Genomic DNA, 18,362 nt, shown 5'->3' on the forward strand with positions numbered 1-18,362 from the left:
AATAAACTTCGAGACTGGATTCAATGACACAAAATGAAGACATGGCCTGTAATACCAGTGACACAAAATTCATTTTAATAACTTCACTAACTACACAACCTATCACATTGATAGTCACGCTCTTATGATTAGATAATTTTATTGTATACATTCGAAGGAGTTTCCTTGGTATTTGATCACTTTGTTATGGATCAAATCTTGAATTTTGTGTTTAAGATTTACACATTTTTGTGTAGTACCAATCATTAGAGTCTGCAATATGGGCTAGGCTTGTTGGGCCGGCCTGACCTAACCCGTGATTTGATAGAGCTGAGCTACAATTTTTGGAGCCCATTTAAGAAAAGGGGTTTTAGCCCGGCTTGAATAAGCTTTCGATTTGTGGGACCTGAGAAATATTGATAGGGTCGGCTCGTAGGTCAAATAAAAATAAAATAGAGTATTAAAAATAACAAGAGTTTAAACTCAAAATCCGTTTAAAGTTTAAAATATTACAATTTAAATACAAATAATGTTTATAAAATAAGAAATACATAAAATAAAAATTTCCTAAAATTTCTAGGAAATCACTACATAGGTCGTAGCCTATGGAATATTGTCATAGTTTTTGTGTTTTATTATGATCATTAGAAAACAATTAGGTTAATATTTTTATTTAGCTATTTATTCTTTCATTTGAAATCAAACTTAATAAATATTATAAAGATAAGTTTATTTGTGTATTTGATTAACAAGTAGTAAGACTAACACCATATAATATTGTTTTGTCGATATTTATGATAATATTTTAAAATCATAATTTAATTTAAAAAATTATAAAAAAAAATATACTTTTAAGAAAAGAGGATTGGCTCGGCAAAGCCCGTAGCCCACGTACTTGTGGATTGGGCCTAGAGTTGTCAAAATGGGCTTGGCCCGCTAGGCCGGCCCAATCTAACCCTTGAATCAAGTGGGTTGGGCCTAACTTTTTGGCCCATTTAGGAATGAGGCTTTTTAGCCCAGCCTCATTTGGCCCGCTAACCTCATTTGCCCAACCCGCAAGCCTCAGAGGCTAGCCCGTGGGCTATGAATGTTTTAAAATGTTTTTATATATATTTTTAGTAGTGTTTTATTTATAAAAAATTTATCAATAAATATTTTTAAAAATAAAAAATCAAGTGTTTTGCAAATCTTTTACATTTTAGGCCATGAGCCCACTAAATTTATTTATTGCCCAAGCACATTACTCAATTAGGGTTTCGACTTTTGATTCATTTTATTATAAGTATAACCGTATATATTCTCTTTGTCTTTTTGCTTAGCAGTTAGCAACTTTCTCTTTCATTTTAGGCATGACGTTAGGGTTTTGAAGTTTTAGAGCTTCCAAACTCATTCGAAGTTCAATTTCCAGATCGGTATTGATACGGACATACAACCATACAAGTAATATAAGAATCTATCATTTTTCAATTTGTTTCTTCTCCAAAACGAGATGAACTTCATCCTAACCGTGTTCATCTTTTGTGATAGTTTCATATATACATCTTTTTCTTAATTATTTTCTTGGTGTATGATATCATGTGTATTAGTTGTGTTTTTCTAATGAGTAATCAGAAAAGTTAATTTCTCTACATGTTCATTTTGAAGTCTAAAACTAACTTTTGACATATTTAACGTATACAGGAAAATCAATGGAGAATGATGATGAATGTAGTGCACATGAAATTAGTGTAGGGGTGAATGAATCTAAAGAATCTCCACAGAAGAAATTGAGGCAGTTAAAATCATTTGTTTGGAGATATTTCAAGAAGATTGGTAGAGATAAAAAATGGAGTGGAAAAAGCAATATGCAGAGGTTGTAAGGATCCATATAGGGTTGGTTCTACTCCTGGACCTAATGGTAAGAACTATGGAACATCACATTTGAAACTTCATTTACTTAAATGTAAAAAGATTAAGTTCTATGATTTGGGTCAAATGTATATGGATTAGCAAGGTAACATACAATTGAGAAAGATAGATCAATTGATTTCCCGTGAAAAGCTTGATGAAGCTACTATTGAGCATAATCTACCGTATTCGTTTGTTGAATATAAAAAAATTAGAGCTTGGGCAGGTTATGTAAATCCAAAAGTGGTAATACCATCGAGGAACACTTCTGTTGTGGATGTCCAAAAAGTGAAAAATTAAAACAAGTGTTGACTAAGATTCCTAATCGAGTTTGCTTAACTTCTAATTGCTAGACAGCAGGTACTTCTCAGGGATATCTTTGTTTAACTGCTCAATATATTGATGATAATTGGAAGGTAGTAAGTAAAATTTTGAACTTTTGTCGTATGATTCCTTCTCATACTGGAGTTGAATTGACTGCAACTATATATGATTGTTTGAAAGAATGGGGAATTGATAGGAAGGTGTTCTCTATCACTTTAGATAATGCCACTAACAATGATAGCATGCAAACTATTTTAAAAGGTCATATTGGTTTGCAAAAGAGTTTGTTATGTGTTGGTGAGTTCTTTCATGTACGTTGTTCTGCTCATATTCTAAATTTGATTGTCCAAGAAGATTTAAAAGTAGATAATGATGCCTTGAATTAGAGAAAGTGTGAAGTATGTTAAAGGATCAGATGGTAGAATGAGAAAATTTGAGCAATGTATTAAGCAAGTTGGAACTAGTACAAATTTGAATTTACGTTTGGATGTGGCAACTAGATGGGACTCAACATACTTGATGCTTGAGAGTGCACTGCAATATGAAAAAGCTCTTTCTTGTCTACAGTTAATTGATAGAAATTACTCNTGTTAAAGGATCAGATGGTAGAATGAGAAAATTTGAGCAATGTATTAAGCAAGTTGGAATTAGTACAAATTTGAATTTACGTTTGGATGTGGCAACTAGATGGGACTCAACATACTTGATGCTTGAGAGTGCACTACAATATGAAAAAGCTTTTTCTTGTCTATAGTTAATTGATAGAAATTACTCAAGTTGTCCTATATCTGATCACTAGAGAAGGCAGAAAAAATATTTGAATTCTTGGAGCCTTTTTATGAAATAACAAACTTAATTTCTGGTTCAAGTTATATATCCAACTTCCAATTTGTACTTTATGCAAGTTTGGAAAATTGAATGCTTACTGAAGGAGAATTCAAGTAATTTTAGATGAAGTTATTAGGGAGAATGGCAAACGATCTTGCTTCCAAGAAAGAAGAAAACCCATCAACCCAATGGTAAAGCAAAGAAAGAACGTGGACAACAAAACAACAACTTGGATTGGGTAAAAACTAATAAACAAGTTGTTGGGTTCGAAAGTGATTAGGGCGTCAGGAAGCTTACAATTGCAAACCAGATAGTCGATAAATCAAATGACAAACATTTATACTAAAAACTTAATATTATTGTATGAAACTAATATAAAGAAAAATATTAAACTTGTTGAGAGAATAAATTTCCCCATAAACGAAAGTTTCTAATCAACTACATTGTAGATTCTATTGTATTCTACTATGAGAATAAGGATCTTCAATTTATACATATCCAAACTTTTTCTCTAAGGAAAGAATAAATCAAATATGAAAGAAAAACATATTTTTCTTTCATGAAAAGTAAAAACATTTATGGTAATGTTTTGTCTTTTCTTTAAGGAAAAAATAAACTTCAAATAAGGTAAGAAAATCATGTCAAAACCCTAACAAATTTCTTCTTTTGACTAGATTTTCTTGACAAAATTTGATCCGCCTTCTTCATATGTTTGATAATCTTATTCTTCACAAACTCTTCATGTATCACTGCTGCTTACCATGATTTAAAAATTGATATGAGTTAAAAATTTTAGTCATGTGTAAAAAGTTATGAGCAGGGTTGAAAGTGGAGTTCATATGTTAAAAGTAAAATGCATGAGTTGAAAGTGAAGCTCATACGTTAAAAGTAAGTTGCATGAGTTAAAAGTGGAGCTCATGTGTTGAAAGTAATGATACATGAGTTAAAAGTGGAGCCCGAACATTAAAGTTTACAAGGGTTGAAAGTTGGAGTCCATGCTCTAAAGTAAGCATGGGTTGAATATTGATTTTGTTTTAAATGATGGAGCAGCGTGATATTGTTGAAAATGTATTTGAAAATTTTCTCCACATGTAATAGCACAAAAATCTTCATTATCATCACGTTGATTGCAAATTGATTTGAAACAGTGTTGAGCCTGTCTTCAACCCCGTTCCATTGAACCATTGAACCATGTGCTCTGATATCACTTGTTGGGTTCAAAAGTGATTAGGGCGTCATGCGGAAGCTTACAATCGCAAATCAGATAGTCGATAAATCAGATGACAAAAACTTACACTAAAAACATAATATTTTTGTATGAAAACTAATATATAAAAAAATATTTAACTTGTTGAGATAATAAATCTCCCTATAAACGAAAGTCTTTAAACAACTACATTGTGGAATCTATTGTGTTCAGCTACGAGAATAGGGATCTTCAATTTATAAATCTCCAAACTTTTTCTCAAGGAAAAAATAAACCAAATATGGAAGACAATTTCTTTCATGAAAAGTAAAAATATTTATGGTAATATTTTGTCTTTTCTTTTAGGAAAAAATAAATTTCAAATAAGGTAAGAAAATCAGAGCAAAACTCTAACACAAATCTCAGGGAAGTTTTCTAATATGCTAAGGGATAAGGGTCTGAAAAATACCCAACTTTGGTCGAATTTGTTGTTGCGATACTAAACTTTCATGAGGACCTATTACCTCCCTAGACTATTTAATACCGTATTTTAAACATACATATTTGCCCACGTGGACATAAAAAATAATGCAAAATTATAAATAGTAATGTGTCCACGTGGACACATATATACCTTTAAAATACACTATTAAATAGTTTAGGGGGTAAAAATACGGTATTAAATAGTCTAGGGAGGTAATAGGTCCTTATGAAAGTTTAGTACGCAACAACAAATTCAACCAAAATTGAAATATTTTTCAGACCCTTATCCCATATGCTTATTAATAAATTATCCATTCTTAATACACCCAATCTAGTTCCCATCCCGAATTTCCCACCAGAATACTAACAACCAAATGAATGAATCTAATTCAATTTTAGTTGGGCCCACCCCTATCTAAAGACCTCGTTAGTAAGTCCCTTAATTCTTTTTGCACCCCAAATAAAATCACCAAATATGCTCTAACCTCCATATCTCTCGAGATATGCAAACCATCAAGTACTCTATTAATAGTGAGGGGCCCACCTGAGGCAAATCCACACCCTCGAAGAACGCCTGCGATAGCCATAAAACTAATGATTGATATGCAAAGGCGTGAGCAAGGGGAAAGAGCCCAATGAACCGTTACCAGCACTAATGCCCCATCCCCCAAATAAACTTCATAATTTGGAATGTTAGGGGGCAAATAGTGCCACCAGTTTTAGACGATAGTGTGAAAGTATGGTTAAACCAGTAATGATAGTGCTGCTGGAAACAAGAATGGCATAGCACAAGAGACTCACTGAAGTTCGATTCCCAAATTCAGTCATCGATTGATGGTCTATCTGGACGAATCGTCATTATGTGGAAGAAAAAGCTACGGAGCTAGAAGACATCTCCATCTTAGCACAAAGCATCCATGTGATGGTCCAGATAACTCCCAATCACAACCCTTGACGTTTTTTGCTACTAACGATACCAATATTAGATCTAGTTTGTGGGATGAACTCATTTCTATGTCTAGCTCTTATAGTGGGGATTGGGTTATTTGAGGATATCAAAAGTTTGTCCTACACAAATAATCTCTTTCACCTCCATACTAACATTGATTCCATGGATGTTATTCATATGCTAAAACATGATAATCGGATATATGCTAACATTCTCTCTTAGTGCAGGTCATTGATCTAGACGATATATAGGGGATGCACACGTATAGGGAGCAGAATAAGCCTAAGCAAAGAGGGGTTGACACTTGAAGTTTTTGTTAGTTCCACCAGTGTTTGCAAAAAAAAAAAAACAGTTTGGGCAGACATTCTTGGAACTATGTATTCAAGGAAAATTAGTAGTTGTAATAACTACTTTAATGGCCCCTCTACAACCCATACTATTGTTGTTCCTACCATTGCTTTATCCTTGTTTGATAAAAAAAAAAGGATTGTTTCAGTTTGTTTTATTCTGATTTTTTATGACCTTAAATATTTTAAGGAGAGTCTTTGATTGATATTACCTTTTGTTTAGATTCTAATATTAGCCTGACATAAGTTAATTTGTGTAATTAGGCCTAGATTACGACCTCTCTAGTTTTTTTTCTTTCATTTCTTTTTCTCTGAATGACGCGCCAAAGTTCTATGATGTAGGCTCAATTCTAGTTTTTCTCAGTAATTATAAAATGATATATTTATAAGTTGTAATATAGACACCTAAATACATACATGTGGTGATTTTCTCTTTAAATATACCTTTTGTTATGCTTTCAATTTAATTATAATTCAAATATATATCTCTTATTATACTTTGATAAAAAATTATCTTTAATTTTAACAGTGGGACACGTGATAAGTTCAGAATAAGATGATTCACCCCCCAATACATTCCATCCACTTTACATTTTCTTCTGTTTTCAGTCCATAAGTTACAAGTGCTTGACTTCATGAGTTTTTTCAAACAGTTTGGACTCTCCTTTTTAGGGGTGTACATAGGTTGGTTTGATTTGGTTTTTCATTAAAAAAAATTTAAATTAATTATATTGGTTTATTAAATCTAAAAATCAAATCAAATCACGTAAAGTTGGTTTTTTCGGTTTCGATTTTAGTCGGTTCTTTCGGATTTTTTTGGTTTTTTCAGTTTTTTACAATTATACGGTGCTTGAAAAAGAGATCAAATATATTTTCACTTACCTGTGTGATAAGATAAACTTAAGAAATGTTAAATGAATATAAATTTTCGTAAAGACGATAAAATTCACATGAGTACAATTTTATTTATTTTTGAAATATTAACGTTCATTATGTTAAATTAATAAGATTAAAGGAGACAGTCAATCTGAATACAAAACGAAATATTTACAAAGTAAATTGTTAACTTCGAATTTGAAAAACTATAACAATATAATTGTAACTTCGGATCTTAATACAAAATAAAATATTTACAAATTTTACAAGCCCAAATTTGAAATAAAATATATAAACATTGAAAACTATAAACTAACTAAAACTATATTAATAAAGTAGATTATAAATAATATTTTTTATCTATAAATAATTAAATAAAATTATATATATAATATTTACAAAATTTTACAAGNTTTTGCTACTAACGATACCAATATTAGATCTAGTTTGTGGGATGAACTCATTTCTATGTCTAGCTCTTACAAGTCCAAATTTGAAATAAAATATATAAATATTGAAAACTATAAACTAACTAACTAACTAACTATATATATATATATATATTATGTTGGTTTGATTTGGATTCAATTTGACTTTTTTTCTTTTAATATCAAATCAAACTAAGAGTGATCGATTTTTTTTTTAACCGCCAAACCAACCAAATCAAACCACAAATCAATTTTTTTTCGATTTGTCCATTTGATTTGACTTGTACACTCCTACTCCTTTTAATTGACTTGTCTTGACCAGACTCATATATTTAAATATTCATACCTCGATTGTAAAGTATCCTAGGCCCTATTAAACTTAAGGATAAATTTGTGTTGAAGTATAGTTAGCAAGATACTCCCTCCGTCCCTATTTACTTGTCCATATTTCCTTTTTTGGTTGTCCCTATTTAGTTGTCCATTTTGACAAATCAAGAAAGGACAACAAATTTTTTCCTATTATACCCTTATTTACACTTCTTGAAAATTGTAAAAGTGTATGTTGTTTCCCTCCAATTTATTTCACTTTAATTCAAATAAGTGGTTGTAATTTTGAAGTGAAAAGTTGTCATAAGGATAAAATTGTAACTTCACTGTGCTAATCATTGTTGCCTTAATCTATGTGCCATTTCTAAAGTGGACAACTAAAAAGGGACGGAGGGAGTATATTTGAACCAAACATTTAACAGAAAGAGCATATTAAGACATAAAATATAACGAAAGATATATTTAGGGGGTGTTTGGATTGACTTAGAAGTTGGTCAAACTTACTTTAAAGTCAATTTTTTATTAATAGAAGTGTTTGACAAATATAAAAAAAATATTTAACTTAAAACAAGTAAAAAAAATGACTTAAAATAAAGTTAGGAAGTGTTTGCAAAGTAAAAAATGACTTAAAATAAGTTTGAAATGACTAAAAATAAGTCAAAAATCAAAGTAGGTCTCCCCTACTTTCTATTTTTTGACTTAAAAGTAGGGGTGTGCACTATTCGGGTTAAATCGAATAACCAAACCAAATTAAACCGAATTTTATTTGGATTGGTTTTTTGGTTTTTTGGTTTTTCGGATTAGTTTTGGATTAATAAATTACTTCGTTTGATTTTTTGGTTTGGTTTCGAATTAAAAAAAATAAAAACCGAAAAAACCGAATTATATCTCTCTCTCTCTATATATATATAAATATATATTTAGGTTTCGAATTAAATTGAAATTAACCACTTTTGTCACTTTTTGGTTATTACCTTTCACGATGATTACATTTATATTTTATGTTTGAACATCTATAATAGATATACTTATAAATACTGCGTTTTAAGTTTTTCTTATGATTTATATTAGAAAATATATTTAAGGGATTCAATATTATTACTTTAGTTATGTTATTAATTATTGACATAATCGAATAACCAAACCGAATAGAGGAAAACCAAACCAAATTTATTTTGGATCGGATTGGGTTACACTTATACAAAATTAAAAATCGAAAAATCCAAACCGAATAGTGCAAAACCAAACCGAAAAACCGAATGCACATCCCTACTTAAAAGTCATTTTAATTTGACTTTTTATTTTTAACTTAAAAACTACTCCCTCCGTTTAAAAAAGAATGACATCCTTTCCCTTTTAGTCTGTTTAAAAAAGAATGACCTCTTTCTTTTTTTGATAATATTTTAATTTCAGCTTTCCACGTGGTATGTTTAAGGCCACTAGATTAAAGATCAATTTTTTACATTTGACATAACTTTAATTTAGGACCAGAAGATTCAAAAATTTTCTTTATTTTCTTAAACTTCGTGTTAAGTTAAACTAGATCATTCTTTATAAAACAGAGAAAATACTTTTTAAGCGAATCCAAGCGGACTCTTAATCTATTTTTAATAGTACAAAGATATATCTGGCTCTTTTCCATATTTTGATTAATCATGTTTCATTGCAAGTTGCCTGATATAAATCGTTGTCATAAGAGAGATCTGATGTTGACTTAAGCATCCTCATTGGAATAAGGAAAAGGGGTACTCTATTTTATATAAAAAAAAAATCTATGCAAAACGTGCTATAGTTTACAATAGCATAAAAGGAAAATTACACTAATAAACAAATATATATTAATTAATTAGTTAATATAGTTACAGTTTAATTAAATTACCATTCACCACTAACTTACAATCATAATTACGTGAATCACATTCAAAATTTATATAATTCGACTTTCAATTGTATAAATTCAGAATTTGTATAATTTGATTTCTAATTGTAATAAATCTAGTGCAAGCTTACCCTAGTTTGTATATAACTATCACATTGACATAATTAATTTGTATAAGTTTTGAAAAATTCCTAAATGTTTAAACACATTAGTATATATTTACCCTGTTTACATATTGACATGCGAATTATACAAACAAAAATATCCATAGCAAAGCGTAATTAGGCAAATTGTAACTAAGGAGACTTACTAAGTTTAATCTCTTTGCTATTTATGAAATTTTCTAGTATAAACTGTCCTATCACGTATAGCAATTAGATTGCTAAAGGGAAAATAACATTTACTAGAAAATAGGAGAGAAGTCTATAAAAGATTTTACGAAAATGATATGAAAAGCAAGTATGACACAAGGCTTATCAATCTGTTCCATTAACAAGTAAAAGAAGTAGATAAAACTCAGGTACAAAGCAAAAGCACAGACAATATTCTGTGGCTTCATCAACCTCCCTTGAAGTTGGCTAAGAGAAGACATTTTAAGATCAAAAGACTTCATAAGCTCCCAGGGCTTTGATCAAGTCGTAGGAACGCAACGAGTGATGTGAGTTCGAATGCTATTGCACACAACCTGATGATTATTGGGAGAAGAACCCTATACTAACCCTTGAAAATATTTCGGTTTTTAAAAACAATCACAGTTTTTATTTTAATAAAAACAGAGGCTACAATTCAACTGACATTGGCCTTGTTTAAACCACCAAATTCCTCTAATTTCATGTTTTCTAATTTTCTCATGTTTGATTGGGTTAGATGTTTTCCAAATCAACTCATTTTCCTCAAATTTAAAGAAGATAACTTTCCTTCAAAACATAAGGAAAACATTTTCCAAAACTCCCTTTCAATTTCAAATTACAATTTTTTATTGAGGGTAGGGACAAAATAAATTGATTTAAAAAATATTTTCAACTTTCAAAATTTTATTTTTTCACCCCGATCCTCGACCCCCCTAACTCCCGCCCCAAAAAGAAAATTGAGTTTGTTTTTAAAAAATATTTTCAACTTCAAAATTTCATTTTTTCACCCTACCCTCGACCCCCTCGGGCACCCCACAAAAAATATTTTAAGTTTGTTTTTAAAAAATATTTTCAACTTCAAATTTTTATTTTTTCACCCCTACCCTTGATCCCCCCTCCCCCAAAAAATAAATAAATTTGAGTCTTATTTTAAAAAATATTTTCAATTTCAAAAAAATTATTTTCTATTCTAGTAAAAATAAAATATATTTCTCAAAAACATTTTTCATTCATAAAGCAAACATTAAAAATCTTTTTTTTTTCTACTCACCAACCAAACATGAGAAAATTAGTCAAAAATCTACTTGTTTTCCGGGAAAACATTTTCCTTCATACCAAACACATCCAAAGTCTAAAGATTCACAACCAACCTTACAATCGCAATGGTCAGTGGAAGCAGGAACACGTTCCTTTAGATTGAGCTTTTAAGACTTGTTTAAGTTGGATATGAAAGCCTAATGTTAACAAGATGAATTCCTACAGCACACAAAAAAAAAGCTGATTCACATGTAAGTTGTAACATAAGAATGAAAAAGATTGGACTTCAGGAATATTTGATTTATTTATCTAAAAGAATCTATCCCGAATGTTAAAAGGCCAAAGAAATAAGATAAAAGCACATAAAATCAGACATTTTACTGGGAAAAAGAATGCATCCTGCCCTCTACTCTTTAGTAAGTAACAATTGAGTATAATATGAAAAGAAAAAACGGTAATTACTTGGGGACAAATATTCACCCTTCTGCTTTCCCCAAATATACAGCCTACGTTTTTAAATCAGAATTCTACAGCCTATTGCCACTAAACTTTTCTTTATCATTTTTATCAACCTGAGTTTAACCATCTCAATCAATATTTTGTGGTCTTCATTGCCTCTCACACAAACATAAACAAACAGCAGACAAAGCAACATGCTTGAACTTTACTTGAATAAAAGTTGAGAGTGAACAAAAACAAAACCAAACAAATGTTGCCTAACTACTTGAAAAGAATTCCAGCAATTACTTCATTGCCTCTACACAAACATAAACAAATAACAGACAAAGGAACATGCTTGGACAATATTTGAATAAAAAGTTGAGAGCGAATGAAACAAAACTAAACAAATGTCGCCTGAGTACTTGAAAAGAATTCCAGCTATTACTTTATACTTCAATACTACATCAGATAAAGATGCTTCCATTTTCCACCTTTCACCAACAAATTGTACAATTCAAACTTATATCACCACAATAAGAACACAGAAATCAATCCAAAATAGCAAGATTTTCAATAACTAGGTCAATTTCAAAAAGCTTTGTCTGGACTTGGAAAACTCAAGACAAAGGACAGTATTAAGCTCATTGTCACTCAACTAAGGAGGTCCACCAACTACTTACAAAAGGCATATGCGTGGATCAATGTAGCTCAGGAGACATGTCGACAACTGAGAGAATTGTAGGAGGGACAGAATTAAGCCCGAAGCAAAAGAGAGGAAAAATGCTACCTCATCGATTGGACATAATACATGAGGAATAAACATCTTTTTCCTAAGTGAATAATTCTTTAGTGGACAACATCTCATCTCATTTGGGTTACATAGAGTCAGGCTCTGATGTGTCTCAGCTCCGCATGATGAGAAATGTCAACAGGATATAAGAAAAAGGCTGGGTCAGAGGAATCACATTTATCATTGAGTAACCCATTTTTACCCATCCTAACTGTATAATCCATTATGAATACAACTCAAATATAGGTTGAACAAAATGTATACTGACAGTTAAATACAATCATTTTAGGTTTTAAATTCTCAATTGGGTATAAGAAAAAATAATAATCTTAGACCAACTTAGCCCCATATTCCATGCTTCACCCACCTGAACCCTTCATGTCTCGATCCTAAACTGTCACCTGAAGAACCTCCTTTTTTCCTTTCTAATGCTATTATCACATTCTTTCAGAACCCTTTTAACAGTAATATCACAGGAAACCCATGTCAAATCCCACTAGGATTCCTCTGTCTTCAACTCAACAAGTTGGCATTACTGTCACTTCCTTTTGAAGAGAGACTAGCCAATATTATCCAGACACAATTTTGAATGCAAGTTCAAATAGGCAAACTTGCAAGAGGCTTTGAATCAAGATGTCTAAAACTATTTGCCCTAATGACAAACACCTAAATTCTCTACACATCTGTCCATCAAGATACTCACTATTTGTTCCCGTAAGATCATTTGTTACTAATGCAGAGATGCGTCTTAATTTTGAAATTTGCACACAGTAACAGTGCATCACATAAGAAGTAAGCTACTACCAATGTAGAGGTGCATCCGTCATTTGCACATATTTTGATGAAACAGTGCAGGAAACCAATCAAATATTACGCCCTTAGAATTAAATAAGACACATGTGGCGTCCAAAGAATACATGATTACATGGTGCGTTAAAGCACATGACTATAAATCATCATCATAGGTTGGTGATCAGATCGACATTGGTTTCCAGATAGAAGCATAGCTAGAAATGTTCACTATCGATAATGCAAACTATGATTTCCCTTTGCAACAAGGAACTTTATTTCAATTTCACAACTGCTGCTAAATAAAGCAACTAGGTTGTCAATCAAAAACCAGACCATCGATTTGATGGCAAATTTACATGACTATACGGGGATGAAAAAGCCAGCCTTCATCCCACGGAATGAAGTTTTCCAAGCAATATATACATAGCAATCATTTATATGTCAATTTTAAAACTAAACAACCATTACTTTTGCCTTAGATAGGCAAAAGCTATTCAACCTCAAATACTACCTGCACAAACCGAAAACTATTGGCAGCAGGCTGTAATAGTTAACTATAATACTATGCAAATCAAGAACAACAAAGAGGGCAACGAACCAAGCCATTCTCATTGCACTGTGAACATCTCCTGAGCTGTCCTTCATCCTCGTCAAAATATTTTTTGCTGCCATCACAATTGGAGCAAGGTAAGAACCGCAGGTCCCCGCATCCTTCACAAGTATACCCAGGTGGCCTAAGAGGTAGTCCTCTTAACAACTTCGACAGCTCGCCCACTTCATTCAATTGCTTGATCACTTCAGCCCCTCCAACATACTTCCCTTTAATAAAAACTTGGGGTAAAGTTACATTCTTCTGACCCAAAACATTCTGCAGTTCTTTTTTATATGCACTATCCATTGAAATATCTCTTTCATCAATTTTGACCCGAAAACTCTTAAGAATCATTCTTACCGTATAACAATCCTCAAAAGTTCTCCTAATCCCACGAAGACTAGTAAAATATACAACAACAGAGTCCTCTGTCCCAGGCAACGTACATCCAAAATCAGAAAACGAGGGAACCCTAGAATCAGAATTAAATGATTTTACAGGCTTTGTAGGGCTTTGAGGTTGTAAATTGGATGGTTTACGAGATTCAAAAAGAGAACATAGTTTTTTGACGGTACCCTTGAAAGAAGATCCTAAAGAAGATGTATGGAGCTTCTTGACAGAGCCATGCCGTTCAATAGAAGGAGGAGATGGGTAAAAATATACAGTTTTTTCAGGGGATTCAATTGGATTAGCAGTGTTATGAACCGTCATGGATCGATTAAGCATCGCGGATGATTTCGGTTTATGAATTTCATCATCCCTGAAACGATCCATCGGAGAGAAATCAACCAGGGTTTAGATAGATTGCGTGGATAACAAGCAAATCAATATCAATGGAATCCTAAAATCACAGGGAAGGAAGAAAGGGAAAGGGAAAGGGAGATGGAGATTATAGGGAATTGAGGAAAAAGGTTGTTATTTTTGAAAAAGTGGAAAAGAGAAAATGAAATGAGATTGAGGGGCATACATACAAGACGGGGTGGGTCGGTGAAGGGTCCCTTTCGACCACAACTGCTTGACACACCGTGGCCTTTCCTTTTTCTATTTTCCTTTTCTTTTATCTATCTGTCTATCTATCCGGAACCTACGCTCCTTCTTACTTTTAAGATTTACTTGCTAAATATCGAGAAGAATTCTAGATACGATAAATATTTTTTTGCGCATAATAAATTTTAAAGGTATTGTTTCTATTTATAATTTCATCGTTAATATTGCCTTTTATGGTCCATAATTTTTTCTAACTTCTGTATTACTGAATATGTATCATTTTCACTTGGATAATTCAATAGGTTATTGACGTCCATTTTATTGCGTTAACCGAGATCATTAATCATGACCTCAAGTTCATAAATGACGTTTTCACAAGTGGGTGGGTTCATTCAAATTCTCTAAGATTTCATCCTCCAAATATATTTTACAGTGTTGAAAATAATTTGTTGTTGTCGTTTGCTGAACATTTGTCATCCAAGCCGGGATTGCAAAAGTCATAGCATCCAAAGTATTTATTTTTTTCTGGATCGGTTTCATGTCCCACTTCATATCCTTCTAATATCCTACGATAAAATCTATTATGATATTACATCTTGAAAGATTTTATTATCTGAGCATCACAAGGTTGAATCTTAAAACACTATATAAAGTAATAATTATTAATTTATCGATTAAATAATATCTCTACAAAATAATAATATTTCACAATCTCAACTTTATTAATTTAGTGAGATTTTACTGTATTGTGATTAAATTGATTTTATCTGTCTCAATTTTTGTTGCACATCTGAAATTTCAAGAGTATTAACATTGTATTATGTTTTTCAGTTATTTTAAATTGTTAATTATTGTGATTCATAATACTATTTACCTAATTTTCAAATAATATATATTACTCCCTCAATCTCAATTATGCATTACGTGTGAATTTTTGAGAGTTAATTGAATTTTTAATATTTTAAATTAATTTTTAGTACTATATTTTTTTTTATAAATACATGACATATAAAAAATAAAAAATTAAAACGAATAAAATGTTAGATGTAACTAGAGGAAGTTGAAGGACAAGGGAAATCGGTCGATTAACCGACTGACCTAAACTCCTTTAACATTCTCACTTCAATATATAATAATAATAATAATAGAATCTCTCTAAATTAATTTTCGACAAATTAATAATTTATTTAAGCTACAGAAATATGTAAGACAATTCAGTGAAATAAGATTTTAGTGTTCATTTATTTTTTTCTTAAAATTTAAATCTAGTTGAAGCTCATCTCTTGTTTCTTATTGTATTCAAAAGTTCTGGTGTTGTTTTTTTGAATTGCATCAAAAAATTATGAAGTGTTCTTCTAGACACAATAAGTGTTTCCTTATGCGTAACTGGTTCCAAAAATTTGTATTTTCAACTTGATCATCAACATTGTTATCTCCGATAATATCCATAATTTCTTCTAAGCTCTAGACCTCTAAATATGTCTCATTTTCACCCGAATAATCTAACAAGCTATTAACATCCATTTTATTGCGGTAATTGAGATTATTAATCACAATCTCAAAGTCATAAATATCGTTTTCACGAGAGGGTTCATTTTAATTTTAATTTTAAGGCTTCATCCCTTAATGATGCAATCAATGACATATTATACTAGTATTTTTTTTCTTCTAAATCCAAACTAGGTGCGTTCAACTAAACCTGTGAGGAGTCAATTTTGAACGTGACAACTTTTGTTTTGAAATAGTTGTTCAGGTAAAATACTTTTTTAACAAAAAATATTCTCCATTCAAAGTAAACTATAGTATTATTACCTATTCTTATACAGAAACTTTTTTTTCTTTAAAAATACTAGTTGAAAATAATAATAAAAATAGTTCAAAGGAAAGAGACGTCAATGCCAAAAACATATTTCGTACAAAATCTTTTTAGCAATTAAATGAATTTGAAAAGAAAAAATGGAACAAATTCCTTTTCCCTCTGGGAGGAAAGAACCTAAATCAATTTAATGTCACCTTTAATAATGATAGTGAGCTGCACTACATACTTTATCAGCAAAATTACTCGATAGGGAATAAAATATGGACGAAAATGAAGATGAATAAAGTACTCTTATATATGCGGAATATAAGGACAGTTACACGCATAGTCGCATTAGTATTATTTTTAAAAAATTAATCATTGGACACATGTTTTGCACCTGGTTTCCAATGTCAACCATTTAAAAAAAAATTTTGGAAAAAAATTAAATAAAGTACTTAAAATCTTCCAAAAGTAACATGGGTGGAATCAGCTTGAAGAAAGAATTTTATTTTTTTAGCGGTACTTCCAAGATTATCATATCTTCCTCATGATTATGTCCTTCATATAATAAGAAATCTACAAATTGGTTTGCCTCCCGCCAAATATGAGTAATGGCAACTCTATGTAGATACAAATAATCTTCAATACTAGTCTTGATAAGGTGAGACTGTATGTTCTCTTTAATAAGTTTGACAATAAGAAGGCAATCTATCTCCATTTTTAGATTTTTACATCCTATTTCCTTTGCTAATTTCAACCCTCTTTTGATGCTCTTAGCTCTGTCGTGAGACTTGAAATAGGCTTCATCTTACCCGAGTATCCCAAGTGAAGGTGCAAGAGGAGGGGGGTGGGTGGGGGGGGGGGTGTGTGTGTGTGAATTGCTCTTTTTCGTTTTTCTTCTTTAAATAGTTGACTTGTGAGATTCACTAGTTGACTATTAGATCCAGAGATAAATACTGAAAATGAAAGTGCAGAAAATAAGATTGACACAAGATGTTTTACACTGGTTGGAATCCAATATGGATCTTATGTCCAGTCCCCTTGAATTGCAAATGTGTTTTCCTCTAGCCTTTTGAATCTTTGGATGAGTACAAGTTTAGAGTATAGTTCCTATATCTACACTCAATCTTTTTCTTTCTTTTTCTCTTTTGATACACAACGTTACCAACAATGTTTTTCTCTCCTCTCTTTTTTGTTTACACAGTAAAACTAAGTAGTACAATACTTGTTAAAAGTAGAGTAGAGAATATGGGAAGATTCAGACTCAATGAATATTTGATTCCTTGGCTTTCTTCGAACTTTTATAGAGAGACAAGACTTGAATCTTCTTTTTTGTGAAGAGATAGCAATCCAAGAAAATTGATCCTTGGAAAGAGTTAATTGAGAATCCTTCATTTCAAGAATAAAGTAAAGGCTAATCTTCAGCTTTCCTTTGAGTGATATTGATTTCTGAATTTACTCCTTGATGATTGTATATCCTTTCTTGAAATTTGATTGAGACCAGTTGTTTTATAACCGTTTTACAAATCCTTTGATTGAAGATCTTGTAGCAGTTTCAGTTTCCTTGAATAAAATCCTGATTGCCGCCTTTACAAGATTTGATTCCCCTTGATTATGCCTCATGTTTGGTCCTGCTTGATTCTTTCCTTTTTGATATCCTGCAAGAATCAATAATTGTTCATCATTAAAATAACTCTTGCACTAACACCAAGAAGCACTTTCCTTGATCATCCTTAAAAAAAAACATCTCCTATTTCTATCATGACATTGCCATCCGTATTTCAGCTTAAGTTTTTCTGCACTGGAAGATCACCAAGTCAGTGGTTTGGATTCTTTGTAATTAGAGATTTGTCTAGGTGATATTTGTTTTATTTAAAAAGAAAACGACGGGTTTTAAGAGTCGCCACTTAATTTTTAAAGAAAAAAACTAAGAAAACTATTTTTTCAAAAGATTAAAACAATAAATCAATTGAAATTATTAAAGGGTTTGGGGTTCATATCAACATTTCGGGAAGGGTTTGAAAGCATACAAAATGCCCGCTAACATGCAGTTATCCGATAATTAACTATTTGGCTAA

General features: G+C 31.3%; 3 protein-coding genes across 4 annotated transcripts in view; 2 read left to right on the top strand and 1 right to left on the bottom strand.

Annotated features, from left to right (window-relative positions):
• The window catches only part of LOC125859461 (uncharacterized), an 819,298-nt gene that overhangs the window by 650,640 nt on the left and 150,296 nt on the right, over positions 1 to 18,362 (top strand). The window lies entirely within an intron of this gene.
• Positions 1 to 18,362, top strand: part of LOC125859444 (probable pectinesterase/pectinesterase inhibitor 51) — a 578,280-nt gene that overhangs the window by 405,401 nt on the left and 154,517 nt on the right. The window lies entirely within an intron of this gene.
• On the bottom strand, positions 13,140 to 14,430 carry LOC125859469 (uncharacterized protein At5g39865). Its single transcript, XM_049539240.1, has one exon. The coding sequence runs from the start codon at positions 14,268 to 14,270 to the stop codon at positions 13,476 to 13,478; it is 795 nt and encodes a 264-aa protein (XP_049395197.1). The 5' UTR covers positions 14,271 to 14,430; the 3' UTR covers positions 13,140 to 13,475.

Source organism: Solanum stenotomum, chromosome 3 (genome assembly GCF_019186545.1).
Source record: "Solanum stenotomum isolate F172 chromosome 3, ASM1918654v1, whole genome shotgun sequence".
NCBI lineage: Eukaryota > Viridiplantae > Streptophyta > Magnoliopsida > Solanales > Solanaceae > Solanum > Solanum stenotomum.

What these genes read in the sequence shown, in the direction of transcription:
- LOC125859469 (XM_049539240.1), bottom strand. Translation starts at nt 14,270, where the DNA reads ATGGATCGTTTCAGGGATGATGAAATTCATAAACCGAAATCATCCGCG.